The following is a 20,129-nucleotide window of genomic DNA, read 5'->3' on the forward strand; positions in this document are numbered from 1 at the left end:
CACTTGGCACACATTTGTTGGATGACAGAAAGTCACACTGTCTGTACCCTCAGCTGGTGCTCAGTCATCCAGGATCGTCCAGACCCACTGAGCCCATGCCACAGGCTGCATGTAGCCCCGGCCAGGTCGGTGCTCCCGGCTGTGTGCACTGTCCCCACGCCCTGCCCCCAGCTGCAGCGTGCTGAATGGTGCCCCAAGCTACTCCACATTCCAATCCCCGAAACCAGTGCAGGGGGCTACACTTGGAAAGGGGTCTTTGCAGGTGTGATTAAGGACCTTGAGTGGATTATCTAAGTGGGTCCTAAACCCAATGACAAATGTCCTTGTAAGAGACAGTCAGGAGCAGGCATGAAACAAGACAGAAGAGGAGGGCATGTGACCACTGACTGGAGTGATGTGACCACACACAGAAGCTGGAAGAGGGAAGGAACAAAACTGCCCTCCCAGCTGCTGTTGTGATACAGTGTAACCTCCCTGTCTCCCCACCCCCATCGTGATACAGTGTAACCTCCCTGTCTCCCCACCCCCATCGTGATACAGTGTAACCTGCCTGTCTCCCCACCCCCATCGTGATACAGTGTAACCTGCCTGTCTCCCCACCCCCATCGTGATACAGTGTAACCTGCCTGTCTCCCCACTCCCATCAGGATAATGGCACGATGGCCCGAGTGAGCATCACGGCAGCAGTCGGCTCCAACGTGACAGGTGATACCAGCACTGTCATTCTGTGTGAAAGACTTACAAGCCCCTGGCACAGACAGTTTGGCTCCCTGAGGGTGAGAACTATATATCTGATTATGTGCTCAGTGGTCAGGCAGGCTCTGGACATAGATCTGTAGCCTTTCAGGAAAGAGAGCCAAGAGAGACAACAGAGGTAGAGAATTTTCCATGGAGTGCCACACAAGGATTTCTGTTCTCAGGAAACTGACGTACTGTGCCCAAGACTGCAAATGTTTACGATGTGGGATCAGAGAACACCTCCCTGCAGTTAAGAGCAATTAACAATATTTAGATTCCAAAAATATGCTCATTCTGGATCCAACCAGAACCTCCTCTCAATGGCCCAAGCCCTTACCCTGCCAGCAATTCCCTCCACCTTCTCCATCACCCCGTGTCCGCTGAACCGAGACCAGCCCTCCAGGCTGCCCTCCTGCCGGTTCAGGCACCACCCACATCCAGTCCCACTCCTGTCACCCAGGCAGGTTTAAAAGGTCAAGCAAAAGCAGGTAGATGGAGACAGGGCCCAGGAAACAAGGGCTATGTCTTTTCAAAGCCCACAGTTCTTCAAGCAGAAGGTTCATAGTCTCGTCTTCCAAACCTCCACTTTGTCTTGTGAGGAATAATGAACGTGGTAAAAATCCCCGGCATGAGTCTCCCTTGGGTCAAAGAGTGCACACAGCTGAGTCCCCAACACCTGTCCAGAAATAAGAAAGCCCTGGTTGAAGTTATCTTCTTACAGATTTGGCACATACGAGCTGAGGCACATTAAGTGACAAAATGACTCATCTCAACCGACTCAATCAAAAGCGATTCCCTGTAAAAAACACATGTTATAACAGAGCTGTAAAAGGAAGGGAAAACGTGGCAGCTGCAGCAATAAGCGTCAGGCCTTCTCACTGCACAGACGGAGGAACCAGGCCCAGAACGGTAACTGGCTTCCACAAGGTCAGGCGTTCAGTTGCTAAACCACCTGCAAGTTATGTTCTCTGCCTGCCAATTTAGAGGCATCCAAAATTGAGTTCTGGCCAGGTTCAAGACACCACTTGGCACATGGAACATTGCTGATGCCTGATCCGACCTTCCTAAAAATAACTGCCCAGCGTCTGCAGGGAGTGGCGGTCTCAGCCCACTCACTGGTCATTGCACACGAGAAGCGTCCCACTTGGTTGACTTCGAGGGTCGCTGCTGACCAGACTGAGTGCGGACACAGAGACTCCATCGAGGCGCTGTGGTTGCCACGCTGATGGCTGGAAACCTGCCCTGGGCCCCGAGGGCCGCCCTGCGAACACGGCACACAGGGCGAACTGCGGTCGCATGGGGAGAGGACCGTCCCACGGCGCTCCAGACCACAGTGCGCCCCCAGACGAGTGTTTCACAAGCCACGCACACGGCCGGAAAGCTGTGGCACGGGCAGCAGGTCAGAGCTGCCCTGCAGAAAGACAGCCGGCAATAGGGGCTCTGAGTTGGGTGAGGGGAAAAAGCCACAAAGAAATGACAAGAAGATTAAATTTGCAGAGAGTATAAATCAGTCTTGCAAATTCTGTCCCTGAAAGGAGAGCTCCGACGAGAGGCTGCTGGTTTCCCAGCACATCGGCGCATCAGCACCAGGGGCTCTGCGGAGCAGGCTGGGAGCACAGCGTGAGTCCACTCCCACCACCGTGTCACCGCACACGCAGGGCCCTGGATAGAAGACAGTGCGGACACAGCAGTTACGTCACTCACCCCCGCCCGGGGCACTGGCCGTGCGGGCAGACGACGGACCAGGCTTCCTGGCTCAAACCCAGGACTACGTGGCAGTGGTGGTGTGTTTCCGAAACAAGCGATCTCTGTATTTGCTCATCTGGAGAATCATCATACCGATCACTGTACCTGCTTCACGGAGCCACGAAGGAGCTCATGTGCATGAAAACAGTGCCTGGCTCAGAGTCAGGTGCCGCACAGTCAGCTGCTGCTACCGTTACCATTATCATCACGGCCACCACCATCACCACCACCACCACCCTCGTCTAGTCCCCAAGAGTTGGCAGGAACACTCCTTTCCACGCAAGAAAGGGCAAAACTTCTCTACTGAGAAAAAGTCGATGGGGATTTCAGTGGATGCCAACTGAGCCAATCAGGTTCCATTGGTTCTGTCAGTGAGAGAAGACAGAAACGAAGGTGGGAAAGGAGAAGACAGAGCCTGCAGAGGAGAAGCGACGCTGGCTCCCGTCACCAGAGGCAGGCTAAGCCTCCTGAGCAGCGAGCTCCATGACGGTGACACACTTTTCCTTTTCCTCATGTCGCAAACATGTACTGAGGCCGTGCTCTGCCCGGAGCAGCCCTTCCTGTCACGGTGCAGCGAGAGCTGTAACCAGCACCACAGCACAAAGTGCTGTCATCTGAGTGAGGAGTCGCTGCCTCTGTCTGCGGGTGACCAGGGGACACTTCCCAGAAAGGATTATCCGCCCGAGTTACAAAGGACGAGGAATTAGCCAGCTGAAGGGCAGGGATGAAGAGAATCAGAAGTGCAGGGAATAGCACCCGGAAGGCCTGGAGAAGGGAAGGAGGACAGGGCTTTCGAGCGGTGAGGAGCCTGGTGTGCTCAGAGCCCCCAGGGCTTGGGGCACTCGCAAACCTGACCAGGGCTCCCTCGGGTGCCCTGAAGGGTTTGAAAGGGATGGACAGGACGCAGGCAGGATTGCAGCCCTGAAGGTCCCCGTGTCCCCTGATAAAGAGCAACCTTATCCCAAGGCTTCCAGCCCGGAGTGACACTATCAGAACCGTATCTCAGAATGACAGCTGCAGCGGGGACATGAGTCTGGCTGCTGGCAGAGGTTGTGCCAGGGACACCACTCAGGAAGTGGCCATTGCAGCCGATGGCCAGGCGCTGAGCAGGCTGAGGCCACGCCCGCTCGCGCATCGTCCTTCACGGCCTGGCCCACGTGGACGTTCGCCACGATCTCCCCTGCCAGCTGCCGAGCTCCGACGGGCATCTGCACACGCCCCGGGGAGGGGCGCCTGCCCCAGGCACTGTGCTCGACCTCCCTGCAGGCAGCGACTTGTCTCTGCTGCGCCGGGTGAGCTCAGCCCTGCTGGGAACGTGACCTCACCACGGGACGACAGCGAAGATGCCAGTGGCTGAGGCTTAGAGTCTGAAGTCCCCATCTTTTCCTGACAGTACCAAGCACAGGGTCTAAGAAACGTGGCCAGGGGCGGGGGAGGGACTGATGGTCGCATGGCCGGGCAGGCCCAGGCCCCCAGGACTGGACTCCAGTCCACCCACGGGCCACGAGGAAGGCCCCCGTGACCTCCTGGTGGACAGGAGGCATTCCTGAGCCCAGGAAAAGCTCAGGAATCATGAAAGGGTAGAAACCTCGTGTCCCAAAGGTACAACAATGGACAAGTGAAACCTGGAACACAATTCAAAATCTGCTGTTGGGTCTGAGCCCTCCCACGCAGCCCAAAGGGCAGTGGCCCGCCTCCTGGGACGGGAGGGCTGAGGGCAGGCGGGACCACGCCTTCTGGAGCCCCTCACTGGTGCGCACCCAGTTAGGTGGCCCCCAAGAGCTGGGAGTTCAGACACTGCTGCGGGGGCTGCAGGTTAGGGCAGTGTGCCACCTGCTCGCCCCATCGCTTCAACTGTCTCTTTGACGGCGTGGCCTTAGGCCCCAGCTCTGAGCCCTGGCCCACCTAGGACGGGGGTAGAAGGCGGACTTCTGCATGGAGCAGGGGTGTCAGAGACGCTGCACGGGCCAACTGTCACCGAGGCCATAGCACCCCAGTGCTGCCACCATGGCGCTTCCCAGCCATGGGACAGGACGACGGCCACACTGACATGCCTCCTACTCCGCCATGGACCTGAGGACACAGGAGACCAACGGGAAGATGGACTTTTAAACAAGTGAGTGCACGTAAATCCAAGTGTTGCTACTAGGGCGTGTTCTGTGTGCCGTTCTAGAACGAAAGGCCGGCTGGCCCCTCTGCAGGCCACACCGCCTCCAGCCACGGTGTGGACAGACAGCACTGGGCCGGCGCCACGCCGCGTCCCAGCACAAGTTCACAGACACGGAAACCTGAACTTCCTGCAGTTCTCCTTCTGCTGTGTCCACCAGTCAGAAATGCAAACACCAACTTTGGCTCACGGGCGCTGTTCCGGAGAACCGGCCAGGAAGTGTGCGCTCAGACGCTGCTGTGGAGCTGAAGGCCGGCAGGACCTCCCTGAGTCATGCGGCGTCACTGCCTCCGGGCGCACCTCTGAGCAGCACGGACGGCCTCACCTCTCAGTGTCGTGAGGGGACAACGTGGCGCAGCGTGGCTACCGCATGGTGACCGCTCGTGTGTGCTGCTGGCAGCAAGGACACGCCATCCCCCGACAAGCTCCAAACGCACAACTTCTGCACGGCTCCACGCAGGGACACATACCGTGTCCCCTGGCTGGAGCTCCCCTGGTTCTCAAAGACCCTGTGTGGACATCACCTCCTCCACGAAGCCTGCCCTGACTGGCCTTCCATCCCAGCAGCGTCAGTCCCACCGCAGCGGAGGCGCGCCACCTCAACGACTTCTATTCTAACAGCATGCTCCTGCAGTAGAGTTCTCCACCAGGGCCGGGTCCTGCCGTGTTTCAGAGCCAGAACTACGTCGTCGATGAAATAATAAAATACAAGTAAGCTGTAACACCACTCTTTCTTCCCAAATTCTTAAATTTTAAATATATTCCCATGGCGGCAGCCAAGGGCCAAACAGAACCTAACAAAGTTGCTTTAAGATGTGCTAACAGAGGCAAAAAAGGAGTTTACTGGAGGCATCACCAGAAATCCACCAGAAGCAGAACCCACGGGGCAGGCACAGGGCCCCCTCGCCCGATAATGAGCTGCCGCACAGGTGCACCCACCAGTCAGGGCCCCAAGCTGAAGCACGGCACGGCCGCCCCCGCACCGTGGTGTTCAGGTGCGTTCGGCGCAGTCCCTCCTGAGTTGGTACACTGGCCCACCCCATAACTACGACAGAGCCCAACACTGCGTTAGAGACCTCGCACAGGTCCGCATTCAACATTGAGAGCAGAGCTTCAGTTTTCCCACTGACGGACTCAAGAAACAAATACACTCTGTGTGCCTGATAAAGCTTCAAGACCTCAAGTGCAGTCACTCTGGTCACCGTCTAAAACCTAAGACTTAGGAAGCAATGTTCAAATTACACTTCAAAAAAGCAGGGGAGAAAAAACCCAACACACTCATAGCCTCACCCCTGTCCCCATCAACAAACTGAGCAAGTTGCAATTAGCAATCCAAATGAGGGTTCAATTCCTTGCCCTAGATAAAATCCTGGGTTGAGATCTTTAATCTGAATTTATTATTACTGTATTAAACCACTTAGAGATCTATTAAAAATCCCAAACTCCCACCTTTTACCGTCTTTACGTAGAAAGGTATAAATAGGATCATTTTCATTCATAAGTGCAGATGAAAATAGTCACAAATACTGATGAATGTAATACTTCCTCTTCAACCCCTCAAAGAGCCAGAATGCTAGAATAGAAAGTCACTATGTAGCCAATTCCCCACTAGAAATGATACTAGGAACCAGCCATTCTGGAGAGCATTCCCAAAATTCTATTTGTTTTCTAAAATGTGTCAACTGATAAGCAACAAGTAACAAGACACACAGAGTCAGACATGAAGTAGGCTTTCGATAAACGATGTGAAAGAAGGACTGGCAGCAAAGACTCTGCGGGTGCTAGCCTCCCCACCCCTGCCCCCTCGGGCTGCCTCCCAGTGGCAGTGCTCAGGAGTGGGAAACAAGCCGCCCTGAGCTGGGAACGAAACAGGCTGGACTCGCCAGCCAGCCCTCCAGTGGTGCGAAGGCGACCTTCCGGCCTCTGCTGTCCGGCGTAAGAGCCTGAAACATCCATAACTCACCACCAGCGGAGCGTCCTGAAGTAGCCAGAAACCACCTATTCGGTAGTCACGTATTTTGGGCCCTAACTTACAGTTATAATCATACTGACCATAGATCTATTTTTTCTTCCAAAAGTCAACAGAAAGACTAACTTACGGTTAAGGGGGAAAAAATCACATAATCACCACAAAAGTCCCCCAAAACACGTTTCTACTGACACTGCCCTTTCAAAGGTCATAAATGCCCAACATGGCCCGAGACGTCGCATGGACCAGCCTGAAGAGGTGGCCTACTGGAAGAGCCAAGACATCCACACACACAGAAGCGGCAGGACTCACTCCGCCCCACACTGCCTCAGGGCCTGACACCGGGCAGCGTCCACCACCTCACAGGGGAAGGCCGCAGTCCCTTCACAGGTGGGACTGCCCGGAAGGCGTGAGGAACGTGGCACGAGACAGAAGGGGTCAGGATCGCAAGTTTCACTGTCCCCACACAAGCTGGCACACACCCATGCTACTCTGTACTGAACTAAACTTATTTTCTTGGTCGTCTTCTGCTCACCCCGCACCACTCTGCATATGAACGGCTGGTTTCCCCTTCCCTCATCTGTCCCTTTCTCCTCCGCTCTTCCAGAGAAAGAGGTCATTTTAACCTCCCTGAGGACTGAGGCAGCTCTAGAATGACAGAGGCAACTAGGAGTTGAATTCCAGTCTGGGTGACCCCGAGGTCCAAACTGGGACACTGAGACCATTCCAAAGCCAATCTGAGTTTCTTAGTCAAATAGGGAAGGCTTCTAGTCCCCGAAGTGTCCCTCCAAATGCAGACTCATCAGACTGGTCCCGAGACGAGATCCATGGGGACTGTCAGAGATAAATACCAAAATAATCCGTTCTGTAGGAATAAGCCGGCATTCATCTTAACAAGTCCCAGCAAATCTCCTTTCCAAAACAAGCACCTGCCTCTTGGAGCAGCCTAGTAACTGGGTAGATAACAGTTGTGTGAGCCTGTATCTAAGCCTAAAGCGCCCAAGATCGTAATACCAGGGATACCAAGATGGGTGATAATAATCAACCTTGCAAAATAAATAAAAGACATTTTAAAAAGTACCAGCCCACCCGGAATTATTAGCTCACGGTTTGTGCCCTGTAACATACGTACGTAAGGAAATGGGAATTCCTCTGTGAGCAAACAACTGCTTTCAACAGTTAGGTCATCAGATTAATGGCTTTTTCACGGAAGATGCCAGGAAGCTAGGGCACACACCCAAGTCTGGATCTGCTCACCCCAGCTTCGTCAGTCTGCAGCAGCTTCAGCTCTCATCAGAGCAGGTGTAACCTCTGAGATACTTCCACCCCCGGCTATTTCCAGGACTATTACTAGGCCCCCTGGAGCTTATCTTTGACTCAAGTACCTCGTGTCCTAAGCAAAAGCTGCCAACAAAGGTCTCCGAGTCAAAAGTATTGGGTTGGCCAAAAAGTTCTTACGTTGTTTCTGTACGATGGCTCTAGTAGTGCTTAGCTGTCTCTAACTCCATTTGAAACAATTTGGTTAGATTGCTCTGTGACAACCATCCTGTCAGTGTGTATTTAAAAAACTGTATCAAAACTGTTGAATTTTTGTGTAGCCATTTTCCTATTGAAGATAGAAGAACATATACAACGTTTTTGGCATATTATGCTTTATTATTTCAAGAAAGGTAAAAAACAACTCAATTGCAAAAAAAAGATTTATACAGTGTATGGAGAAGGTGCTATGGCTGATCAAATGTGTCAAAAGTGGTTTGTGAAGTTTCTTGGTACTACTGACATTTTGGCCAAATAATCCTCCGCTGTAGGGCTGCCTTAGACATTGGAAAAGTTCAGCAGCACCGGGCCTCTCCGTAGTAGAAGCCAATAGTGGGAGATAACTGACATATCCATATCAATAAAGTTATTGGTGAAAAAAAAAACATACAGGCTTTTCGGCCACCCAATAGCATCAGGGCACCCCAACCTGAGATGCAAATCATCTAGCGTCACCTGTGGGCAAAGGAGAACAGCCGTCCCCCAGTATCACCTGGCGGTTTCTCCCAACCTGCCTGGATGACGGTCCACAGCTGGTCAAGGGGCTGAGTCAGAGGAGACGCGAAAGGCAGTGGTTCCCCCGGTAACTGATACCCCGCTTGTCTGACAGAGGGCATTCTAACCAAGTAACTCAGACCGTGGTACCTCGGTCCCGCAGCGAGATGGCTGTCCAGCTGCCGGCAGCTCCAGCCTCGCTCTCTGAGCGGAACCCTGATGCACCCGAGCCCTTTGGGCTGGGGACACGGGCTAGAACTGTGCAGGGACCGACTTGTCAGACTCCCTTGGCCCATAAAGGCCCCTTTCTAGGTTCAGACAAAGAGATGGTCTCTCAACAGAGGCTGGGTGGAGCCGCAATCTCCCAGCAGCTTCGTCTTCAGCTGCATTTGTCTCATGCTGGCGGTTCACTGCCAGCCCCGTAAGGACGGAGGGACACCGACAGTCGGTCTTCAGTGTCCACGGGGGCTGCTTCAGGCGCCCTTGGAGACCAAAGTCCAAGGACACCCAAGCCCCTTGGCCAGCCCCTGGGACCCACGGATACGGAAGGCCAACTGTACTGTATGTGCGGGTTTTTGTTTCTGCTTCTTATTCACAGCTGTCGTCTCCTTCCTCTCCTACGTGAGGAGCTTACTGACAGCGAAGAGCATGTTAATTCAGAGAAGCTGCACTTCCCAATCTGGGGAAGGAGCTCGGGGAGGAGGGCACCAAGGTCAGGCTCAGGGGAAGATCAGAGAAGCGGTGGCCGGAGTGGGAGGGACGTCCCCCAAGGGGACCCAGACAGAGCAGGTGCTGCTCTCAGGGTGTGGTAAGGACTGGACGGCGCTGGCACGTTCACGGTACACTACGCAAGGCTTCCGCGCTGCACCTAGAACGTGTGCTCCAGAGAACGGCGACCGGAGAGAGGACCACACAGGCCACAGAGCTGACGCCTCCTCTCCGTCCTCGGTGAACCCAAAGAGTTCAGAAATTTCAAGTAGTGAGCGTAGGCCCGTTTGCATCTGTCTTACAACAATATTCACATTCGGCTCCTTATTAGGTGGGAGAGAAAGCTCTGGAATTTAGATCCGAAAAATCCATACCTAATTCTCCTTTTAATCTTGCCCAGGTAAGTCTTCTGAGTTTCAGATCCCTCATCTGTAAAGTGAGAGCAGCACTACCTGCTACACCCACATCCCAGGATCCCCACCGAGACTCACAGGCGGTTAAGACATGAGCAAGGGATTCAAACAGCAAAGGACCCGACAAGCGTTGGTTGCTCCCCCAGGGGCACAGGTGGGAGCAGGAAGGAAAGGGCTACGAATGGGAAGAAAAGAAGAGAAGGTTCTTCCACCTGAAAGAGAAGTTGCGAGCACCGTCAGGAGTAATTTTAAGCTGTTGGCTATACATTGAGGGGAGCGGGTGACGACGGATTGAATTATTATTTCGAACTCGATTCTCACGCCAACGCACTCACATTGCACTGACCGCAGAAGAAATGCAAGAAAGACTAAGAGTGGGTGTCGGGCGCTCAGCTCGCCGAAATAACTGCGAAGTCCCACCTGGGGGTGGGGGAGGGTGGAGTTGGCTCTGACAGCCGCGCTGGCGGAGCTCTGTTGCATAAGGTGACAGCAGCAGAGGCGTAATTACCAAGCACGGCAGTGTCACGTCCTCCACAGCCCGTGCACGGCACCTACAGGAGGACACGTGGTGTCGCCCGTAGACGGATTCACAAAAAAAGGAAAAGAAAGAAAGGCCGTTCCGGAGCATCCAACAACCCTGAGACTCAGCGGGCTGGCTCCCCTCAGGGGGCCCTGGGGAGGCGAAGACCCCGGAGCCCTGAGCTCGGGGCCGCGGGCGGCGGGGGGCAGGCTGGCTCTGACGCGCCGCAGACGCGCCCAGCGAGGGGTGCGCTGCGCGAAGAAGCCCCGTCGCAGCGCCAGGACCTCCGAGCCTGCGCGGCCACGGAGGCCGCGTCCTCTGCCCGGGACCGACGGGCGACCCCGACCGCCCAGAGGGACTCGGCGCACGGCGCGCCGACCGGCCGGACGCGCAGCGGCCGGTCTGCAGTGACGACCCCCGGGACCCGGTCCCCAGCAGCCGCGACAACCCGAGGAGGGGCGGGAAATCCGAACCCCGGCCCGGGCGGGGACCCTGGCCCGCGGCGGGGGCCGGGCGGGCGCGGGCGGGCTCGCGGGGAGGCTGTCCGCCGGGGGCGCCGCCGCCCCGCGCGGGTACCTGGTGCAGGGCGGTCAGGCCGTCCACGTTGGCCGTGTTGATGTCGGCCCCCCTGGCCAGAAGCCTCTTCACCTCGTCGGTGTCCCCGCTAGAGCAGGCGGCCAGGAAGACCGCGCCGTCCTCGAAGCGGACCCGGGGGGCCCCGCGGCTGGTGCGCGGCTGCCGCTCGGCGGACTCCTGCTCCGTCGGCGAGCCCCGCCAGCGCCGCAGCTGCTCCGCCCGCCGCGCGCGCGCCGACTCGGCCCGCTTCCCGCCCAGGTGCTCCAGCTCGGCCATCGCTCGGGCCGGCGGCCGCGGCCGCGCCGCCGCCGCTAGGTCGCTGCTGCCCTGGGGGCCGCCGCCGCCTCCTTCAGAGCGCGTCAGCCGGGAGCAGAAGGCGGAGACCCACGCGCCACCATCTTTACTCCTCCGCCGCCAGCGCCGCCCGCGCGCTCTCTCGGCTTCAGCACGCAGGCGCGCCGCGCCCCGGGGCATCACGGGACTTGTAGTCGGAGACCGGCCCCAAGGGCACCCCTTGGCCTTCAGAGAACTACAATCCCTGGATGCACCAGGACAAGGACCAGAGCTCGTGGCTCCCTACTTCGCCCCGGACCCAGCAGGGTCACCTTTGCCCCAAAGCTGGAACTGACTCCCGCCGCGGCGGCAGCCTCTGCGGGCATTTTGGGAGTCGTAGTTTATTCTTGTTATGACTACCAACTACTCTTGGCTTCCTAATGATCACATCAGGCCTTTGAAGTGCAAAGGGCACGGGAATTATCCCTATATTCTGTTGGGGAAAACCAGACAGAAAGTACCTGGTTCTAAATCTGGACTTTTGTTAACATTATAAATATAATACGTTACCATGTATTAATCACAGTAAATGCCAATGTGCGTGGGGAGGAGGGCTGCACACACACGTAAAGTATCACATATTGTACACGCGTACTTCGAACTTGACACGTGCTCTAGGCTCGGGAGAGATCCTGGAAAGGATGCGTTCAGGTGCGGCCCCAGACAGGTTAAGTGACTTCTCGGAGCCTGTTTCCCGATGTTTAGAATGGGAATAGTAATGTCTCTGGTATCCACGTGGATCAAATAAGATCAGGTATGGAAGAACACCTAATATTATCCCCGGCACAAAAATTAACTTCCCCTCGTTTTCTCTTCTCCTCGACCGTTTGCATGAATCTTAAATTCTTAGCAGACAAAAATGGATGTCTTGTCTTCTACGATCCCCCATCCCCCACCCCCAGCTACAAAAAGAAATTGTGGAGCATACTATAAACTTGTAAGGCAGCAAATTGGCTATTTTCATATTCACAGTCAACCTGGTTACAAAACCTGTCAGATTGATTTAATAACTATACCCCTAGGTGTTTGGCCCTGGCAAAATTAATTAAACATGTTATCCATAATGAAAGAGAACACATACAATTACTAGGTTCTTCAAACTTTTCAGTAGGTTGGACATTTTTCATTTAAAAATGGTGCAAAAATTATTAGGCCATTGTAAAAGGAAACTTTATTATATCCCATTTATTAATTATCCCATTTATTAATGGGATATAACAAATCTGCCTGTGTCACAATTTCCCCTGAGATGACCTGAAACTCAAAGGAGAAGTTACATGTAATTGTAAAATATTGTTTAATAACACAGTATCAATCTACAATGTGCTTTAATTAGGTATTCTTAAATAACTTACAAGTACTAATTAAGTGCTCCAGCATCTTTATGAACTGGGAATAATATACATTATGCCTTGTTTTCCCTGCTCTGTGTGCCAATTTATGGTCACTGCGGAGTTTGCCACGCCTCATCATCTACAGCGATTAGAAGTTCTGTCTGGGAGTTACGTTGTACGGCAACTTGTCAACATTCCAACTCAGCCTCTCGCTGATAATTAAAATTGCCCACAAGCCCTCAATAAGACTTTCCCAACAGGGTAAAAGGAACACTGATATTAAATCCAGTAGGAAAGCCTACACGGGTAAAAGCCTAACCCTCTTGAGGAAACCATTCTCAGCTAAACCGCCAATCTGCCCAGGAAGCCAAAAAGGGAGAGGAGCAAGGTTCCGCATACAGCAAACTGCGGAAATCTCAGGAAGCACATCCGACAGCAATCCCCGGGCACCACTTTAATACCATGTTCCCGGAACACAGCAGCTGCTCCAAAAGTATAATTGAACTGTATATTTTACTGGCCTGGTTTTTTCGTAAAGATATTTTAACTGGGGTAAAATTTTCAAGGGTCAATACATTGCTTTTGGCTGTATTCTTTCCATGTTCAGAATCTAGAAAAAAGTGGCATCTGCTTCCAGTTGTATAAATAAGCTAAAATTGACCAAGTGCAGGTTAAATCCTTATTTTCCCAAAAGGTATGAACTCAAATTTCAACAGGGAGAATTCAGCTTCAATACTAGGAAGTTCCAAGAAGTACTTTCTTCCATATCTATTTTATTTGCTTTCTTTCCCCCCTGAAGTATTGGGTTGGCCAAAAAGTCCATTCCGTTTCTTCTGTAGGATGGCTCTAGTAGTGCTTAGCTGTCTTTAACTTCACTCGAAACAATTTTGTTAGAATGTATTGTGACAGCTGTTACATCAATGTGCATTTTAAAAAAACTTATCAAAATTGGTGAATTTTTGTGCATCTATTTTAATACTGAAGATGGAAGAAGACACACAACATATTTGGAGTATTGAACTTTATTATTTCAAGAAAAGTAAAAATGCAACCGAAATGCAAAAAGAGATTTGTGCAGTGTGTGGAGAAGGTGCTGTGATTGGCCAAACGTGTCAGAAGTGGTTCGCGAAGTTTCTTGATACTATTGACATTTTGGCCACATAATCCTTTGCTGTGGGGCTGACTTAGGCATTGGAAGAAGTTTAGCAGCCCCAACCCCCCGCCCCGCCCCCCGCCTCTGCCCACTGGAAGCCAATAGCAGGAGACAGACGACATACTCTGAATATCCAAATCAATGAAATTATTGGTGAAAATGAGAAATGTCTTTTATTTTAGGGAAAAACCATATGGACTTTTTGGCCAACCCAACTGTGAGAGTATAACACCCTCTTTGGATATTTTATATAAGTAGCTAAGTTCCTTGAATAATTTAATCTACATTTAATTTACTCACTTGGAAAGAGAGAAATGTCTTCCTGCTCTGTAATTATGGAAAGCAGTACTAATTATTTTAATCTAATTAGCTTAACTGGCTTAGCCAAAAAGATGTTATGCCACCAAAATAAACAATTAATTTATGTATAATGGTTTGAAAAGTTTTTCAAAATTAACATAAGTTTTTTCCTGAAACATCTCCCCACCCCCCGCCACGACACTCTGAGAGTAAACGTATACACTCAGCTCATTAAACAAACATGGCAGAGATACTAAATAAATATTCTACTCTAAAGAAAACACATTTTATATGCAAGTGATTGAATCCTGGCACGTAAGTCTGTGTACACATAAAATATAATTGTTGTACATTTAAATGTACTGAGTCGGCTATGAGGCATGTACGTATATTCTTGTGTAAAGAAACATTAATTCTTACATACACGCGGTAAAAATTACGATGGTAGAGGGCTCCGTTTTTAACAGCCACGACACCTGCGCACCGGGTTTCTGGAATCTCAGCCCGGCCTCCGTTCCTGCCGTTCCCACGCCTCCCCCTGGTGGACAAACGGAAACGGCACGTTTAACCCCTCGGGGCTCTTTCCTTCCAGGATCCAATTCTTCCCGTTTGGTGGCCGAAAACTATAGGTATTCGCTCGTTTTCTCACGCCGCCCCTCCTCTCCACCAGACTCAATACAGTTCCTGATTTTTCTAAGAGACCTTTTCAAGGCCCGTTTGCAAAAGAACCTCCCAGGGAGAAGTCAACTTCGGTTCTGAGATCCAGCTCCAGTTGGGGTAGGAAGGAAATGAGCGAAGCCCCAGATGTCGTTCACAAGCCACCGTTAGCTGGTTCATTCCTGCGACCGGCGTCGGGGTCCCCGGAGAGGAGTCTGGAGGAGAAAGCACATCCCACGTGGTGGCTCGGGGCCCCAACGTGGACTAGGCGCAGAAGTCACCGCAGGGATTGGCCCGGTGACTAGTATCGGCTGGCCGGCCCTGTCTCCCGTGACACCGCTCTTCCAAAGCCGGCGGTGAGCGGAGAGCAGCGAAACGAGGGTTTGGGGTGGAGGGTGTCCCCCGGAGGCCCGTCCTCTGGCGTCCACCGGGTGTGAGCCTGCTCCGGGCGGCTTGGCTGTCCACAGGAGCGCCCGGGTCAGGACCCGCGCTGCGGAGGCGGAGGAAGGTTCGGAGTCCTGTCCTGACTTCCGCTCGGCCAGGATCCGCCTCCGCAGCCCGCGGTTCGGTTCCGAGTTCTGACGGCCGGCACGATCGCGGAGCTCAGGCCGCACCCTTGACGTCCACCCACGGTCTTAGGCGCGTCCTCCGTGTCCCGCGAAGTGCGACGGTCGCCCTACCGCACATCGAATCTTACCGCTCCCTCCACTGTCCCTCCGGGGGTTAGTTTCCAGCTCCTTCTCCGATCAGATCACAGAGTCGGCCCGGTAACCCGCCTCGTAGCCGTTCCGGCCGCCCGTAGGAAACCGGGCTCGGAGCAGCCAGCTCCCGACCTGAACCCTCCGCCTCCCGCGCTCTGCGTTGAATTCGCGGGCTAAGAGCGCGGGCCAATGGGCGGCTGCGCTCGTCTCCCCGCTCCACTGCGAGCCAATCGCGACCCGCGCCCGCAGGAGCGCACATGCGCAGGTGGTGGTGGGTCCGCGGCGGTTTTGCGGTGAGGTGGACCGCGAGCGTAAGCAACGGGCTGGTGTTGGGTCCTGGCGGGGGTCCCTGTGGGTCTGGGGGCGCGCCCTGCTCCCGCATGGCGTAGAGATTCCTCTAGGCGGGGCCCTCGGGACAGGAGGGTCAGCCTGTGGGGAGGCAGGCGGACGGACGAGAGCGCTCGCTCGGGCCCCGCCCACCACAGGGCTGCACAGTGGACGGATAAGCCCCTTAACTGGTCGGGGACTCGGCCCGGGGCCCCCAGTGACAGCCTGTCGGAGCTCGGCGGCAGCGCCTGGAGCGGAGGGTGGGGCGGGGAGGGTGGACGGGACCCGTTCCTAACAGGAAAGCGCTCCCTCGTTGCGCAAGTCCGCGACGCGTGAGAAAGGCTTGTGAGGTCCCGGCTGGCGCCGGGGGCGTGGCGTCAGGCGTGTGGGGCGTGGCGGCGGGACCGGGTGCTGGTGTCCAGTCCCTGCGAACACAGGCGGGGTTGGGGCCTCCCTTTGCGCGCCCCCGGCGCCCCCACCCGCGTCCCCGCTTGTGCACCGCATTCCGGCGTTAGGCACATGTGCGCTGGAAGCCGTAAAACCTGTAAATAAAAGATGTAAAAGGGGTTGTCCTTTTCTGGATGGAGACCATGCGCTGAACCCAGTCACTTCTGTGTTTCAGAGCTGCCCTTTTCTCCGGCTGAGCCCCCTCGAACCATGAGCGCGGCCCCGTGCGCAGGGACCATGCAGAGGGCCTCGCGCCTGCGAAGAGAGCTGAGCCTGTTGGCCACCGAGCCCCCGCCCGGCATCACATGCTGGCAGGACGCGGACCAGCCGGGGCTGCGCGCGCGTAGGTGCCCGGCGGGTTGTGGGGGGACCCATGGCCCTGCTGAAGGCTGTGCCTGAATGCAAACAGGTGTCCCTTCGCATGTGGGGAACCATCCGACCTCTAAATGCCCCCCCCCCCCCCCGCCCTGTCCTTCTACCCCAGTCTGCCCCCAATTGTAAAAGGTTTGCTTGGCGCCTCCTCTTGACCCTTTATTACGCGGTTGCTGATGTGCAGCCGCGGTTGGGGCATCGGCGTCTCAACTTCCTGCGAGGCCAGACAGGAGGCGGAAATGAGCAAGTCGGTGCCCGGCACTTGCCAGCTCGTGCCGGTCTGCCGTGTGAGCCCAGTTTGACGCCCTCGTGTCTGGGCGCGGCGGCAGCGGCGGCGGCGCATTTTTTGAGGACCGGTTATAGCCCTGAGAGCATTGCTGTCCCGGTCGGCTCCTCTGTAAGACCGCAGACGTCATTGGGACCACGTGGAGTGGAAATTCAGATCATCCGATCACCTCTTCACTTTCTCTTTTTCCTTTTAAGAAATAATAGGTGGGGCCAACACACCTTATGACAAAGGGGTATTCACGCTGGAAGTGGTCGTTCCCGAGAGGTTAGTGTGGATGAGACTGGACCTGCAGGGCGAAGCTCAGTGACCGGAAGGCAGCAGTGTGGGAGTTGAAGGACCTGGGGGTTAACCCCTCTGACCTGACTGAACGCCGACTGTTCAGACGTGCGGGGCTGCTCCGGGTGGTGGGGGTAGGCGTGTTTCAGTGCTCGCATCTCAAGTTCCCCAGTGTTTGTAAACTGCCGTTAGAAAAACCTGGGGGGGGAACGGCTGTCTTTCTGAGTGGTCACTGGGAAGCTGTTCGTGATGGGTTAAGAAGCAACGTTTTAATGAAATGTCTCCACTGTCCTGTGCTTTCGAAGGTACCCGTTTGAACCACCTCAGATCCGATTTCTGACTCCAATCTATCACCCAAACATTGATTCTGCGGGAAGGATTTGTCTCGATATTCTTAAGCTGCCGCCAAAAGTGAGTGGGGGTGGAGGGCTGGCGGCAGCGCCGTGTGGCTGTCAGGTGGGCACCGCAGCCCCTCACCCTGCTCACGCAAAGCCCTGCTGCCTCTGTGCAGGGGGCCTGGAGGCCGTCCCTCAGCATCGCCACCGTGTTGGCTTCCATCCAGCTGCTCATGGCGGAGCCCAACCCCGACGACCCGCTCATGGCTGACATCGTGAGTGCCCCCGAGCTCTGCGCCTCCGAGGCCGTCGGCGAGGCGGCCCAGCCCTGGAACTCGCCCCGGCAGGTCCTCTTTCCCTCCCCCGACTCTCTTCTTTGGGTTTGTCTCAGTCCGCAGAGTTTAAATACAACAAGCCCGTCTTCCTCGAGAATGCCCGGCAGTGGACGGAGAAGCACGCGAGACAGAGACAGATGGTGAGGAGTTCGCACAACTCGGACTTTCTGCTGCCGTGGGTCCAGCGGACGGGTCTGTGGTGGACGCAGAGATGTGCAGGAACCAGATCTGGGCTGTGTGCGCTCCAGCGTGCTGGCGTGTCCCTCTCTGCTGTGCAGCCTTCACCGAGCAAAATGGCCTCGGGGCTCAGCCACCAGCAGCTTCTTCCCGACAGTTGTCACCCATTAATGACACCAGGGAGCAGGCAGCCGCCGGGTGACGTGGATCCCTAGGGGTGGTGTGGGCAGCAAGGGGTGACCCAGACACTCAGAGTCTTTCCATAAGACTTCTTGCTGATGCTGTTTGCAGGAGGCGGGCAGGGGTGAGGGTGCAGGAGGGAGGGGCGTGGACTTTCTCTGGGCCTGTTTTCGGGAGAAGGAGGACTCCCCACTTGAGTCTTCCTCACGGCCCGAAGCACACAGTGCAGGGTAAGCACCTCTGTTCCCGCTGAGCTGTAGCGTCCTTGGGAGGGAGCTGAGGGGCAGTGAGTGCCCCCTGTGGGAGGGGGAAGGATTGAACACGTGGGAGGGAGTGTGCATCCCAGAGGCCGCAGACAAGGCCCTGGAGGCGCTGCCCCGGCCGGGTGTTCGGTCCTGGCGCAGGCCTGAGCCTCGGGTTTTCCTCCTCAGGCTGGCGAGGAAGAGACGCCTGGAAACCCATCGGCGGCCGGTGACTCGGCAGCACACAACTCAGCCCAGAAAAGGAAGGCCGGGCAGCTGGGAGGCAGGGAGAAGAAAGCCTGCCTGGACGTGTAGGGCTGGTCCTGGTCCTGGTCCGGCAGAGTCTGATCCTGGACCAGGGGGGCCTGGTCGGCCCGCCCGTCTCACCTGGCATCTTTGTCCTTGATGGCGTTGTCGTGTCTGTGCCGTGTAAAACAGGCCTTGTGTATTTATATGCTCTTCACTGCTTCTCTAATCGAGTTTGTTTTATTGAGCTTGTACTTGTGTATTTTCAAACGTTTTAAACCTGAAAAATAAATAACCATTTAATGTTGAGTGTGTTTGTCCTGAATGTGTGTCTGGGAGCGAACTGGTCGGAACGCTCGCCACACGGTGAGAGAGCAAAAGCAGCTGCAGTTGCTGTCCTTTGTTTTGCCGACTCACCGACATCGCTGGGGACCCTGGAGGCTGACATACCTGTACTGTGACTGCCGGAGACACTCCCGTCACCACCGGGCCTGCGGGGGCTGCAGGGCTCCGCAGTCTCAGCGCTGCGTGGGCCTGCGGGGACGTGTGCTTCCGTTCACCTCTGCAGCGTCCGCGCTGCCTGAGTTGTACTGCTGGTCAGAATCCCTGTGGGGGCCTTTCAGCAGACACCACCGGACACCTACTGTGTGCCCGGCTTTGTGCTGGCGTTTCAGAGTGCAGCGGCGAGGAGGTCAGACCTGGATTAACCTAACGACCGTGCGAACTGAACAGGGATTCTTACAGCCCCCATCTGTCCCTGGCTCCGTTTCAAGGCGTGCCCTACTTGGAACAGTGGGGTGCCAGACCTGCACCCTGCTCAGGATTGTGGGTACACGTGGCTTGGCCACATCATCCTGTTAGGTGACAGCAAGCAGGTGGAACAGAAGTCAGGTGAAGTGGAAGGAGGCTGCCCGGCTGAGCGGGAGACTTTGAGGGCGGCAGGTAGCAGGACCATCACGTCTCCCTGCATGTCCCACTGCGGTGACTGCGAGGTGAGGGGCTGTCACAGAAAAAGCATCTGAGTAGGCAGCTCCCGATCGCCCCCTGTGAGTCCCCTGGGCGGCCCTCCGCCTGCCGCAGCACACCTGTGGTCCCAGGTCAAGGACAAGATGGGGATCTACTGTGACAGGACAGCAGGGTGAACACGCCAGGTCCCCTCATGCCCCGTTTCCTCGGTCCCCGATTTCCCCAGAGCCTGTTCCCATCTCTTCTTAAAGCCCAGCACCCACTTGGCTCCAGGCTCATCTCTGCTCATGTGTGCTGTGTCTGACGCGGGTTCCTAGACGTGAGTGCGTCCGTGGGTGCCCTCAGCTGTGAGCGGAGCCCAGCTCGGGCCGGAGCTGACGAGGAGGGTGCTCTTTGCCTTCCTACTCGTGAGGCCCAGGGCAGCATGAGCATCTGGACTGGGGGGTGGAGGGGTCAGTCTTCCCACCTGCACCAAAGCCTGAGGGACTTTCTTCATGCAGCTGGCCACAGACCAAGTGCCAGTGACCGTCGGGCCACCATGAACCACGGCACCGGGGCCAGGAAAGCTGGGTGTGCAGTGGCAGAGGGACT

The 20,129-nt window shown here is 55.4% G+C and overlaps 2 protein-coding genes across 16 annotated transcripts in view; one reads left to right on the forward strand and one right to left on the reverse strand.

Moving 5' to 3' along the window:
- PPP1R12B (protein phosphatase 1 regulatory subunit 12B) overlaps nucleotides 1-15,033 on the reverse strand; it is an 84,098-nt gene extending 69,065 nt beyond the window's left edge. For 13 of the 14 annotated variants that reach the window (XR_008425395.2, XR_008425397.1, XR_008425396.1 and 10 more), the window contains exon 1: nucleotides 10,869-11,285. Coding sequence is in view for 10 of the 14 variants with exons in the window: in XM_053913312.1 (XP_053769287.1) it covers nucleotides 10,869-11,144 (276 nt within the window). In the remaining 4 variants the exon portion in view is untranslated. Of the gene's footprint in view, nucleotides 1-10,868; nucleotides 11,286-14,412 lie in introns of those variants that run through there. The other variant, XM_053913313.2, reaches the window with a different exon arrangement.
- A 204-nt stretch (nucleotides 15,034-15,237) lies between these two features.
- Nucleotides 15,238-18,879, forward strand: UBE2T (ubiquitin conjugating enzyme E2 T). 2 transcript variants are annotated; one of them, XM_024576167.3, is made up of 7 exons: nucleotides 15,238-15,367; nucleotides 16,296-16,463; nucleotides 16,976-17,045; nucleotides 17,363-17,468; nucleotides 17,569-17,667; nucleotides 17,784-17,867; nucleotides 18,516-18,879. In XM_024576167.3, exons 2-7 carry the CDS (start codon nucleotides 16,331-16,333, stop codon nucleotides 18,639-18,641), a joined length of 618 nt encoding a protein of 205 aa, XP_024431935.2. In that variant the 5' UTR covers nucleotides 15,238-15,367; nucleotides 16,296-16,330; the 3' UTR covers nucleotides 18,642-18,879. The 2 variants fall into 2 exon arrangements, with proteins under 2 accessions (XP_024431935.2, XP_053769296.1); XM_053913321.1 differs by lacking the exon at nucleotides 15,238-15,367 and adding an exon at nucleotides 15,585-15,657.
- The last annotated feature ends 1,250 nt before the right edge of the window (nucleotides 18,880-20,129 follow it).

Source organism: Desmodus rotundus, chromosome 10, assembly GCF_022682495.2.
Source record: "Desmodus rotundus isolate HL8 chromosome 10, HLdesRot8A.1, whole genome shotgun sequence".
NCBI lineage: Eukaryota > Metazoa > Chordata > Mammalia > Chiroptera > Phyllostomidae > Desmodus > Desmodus rotundus.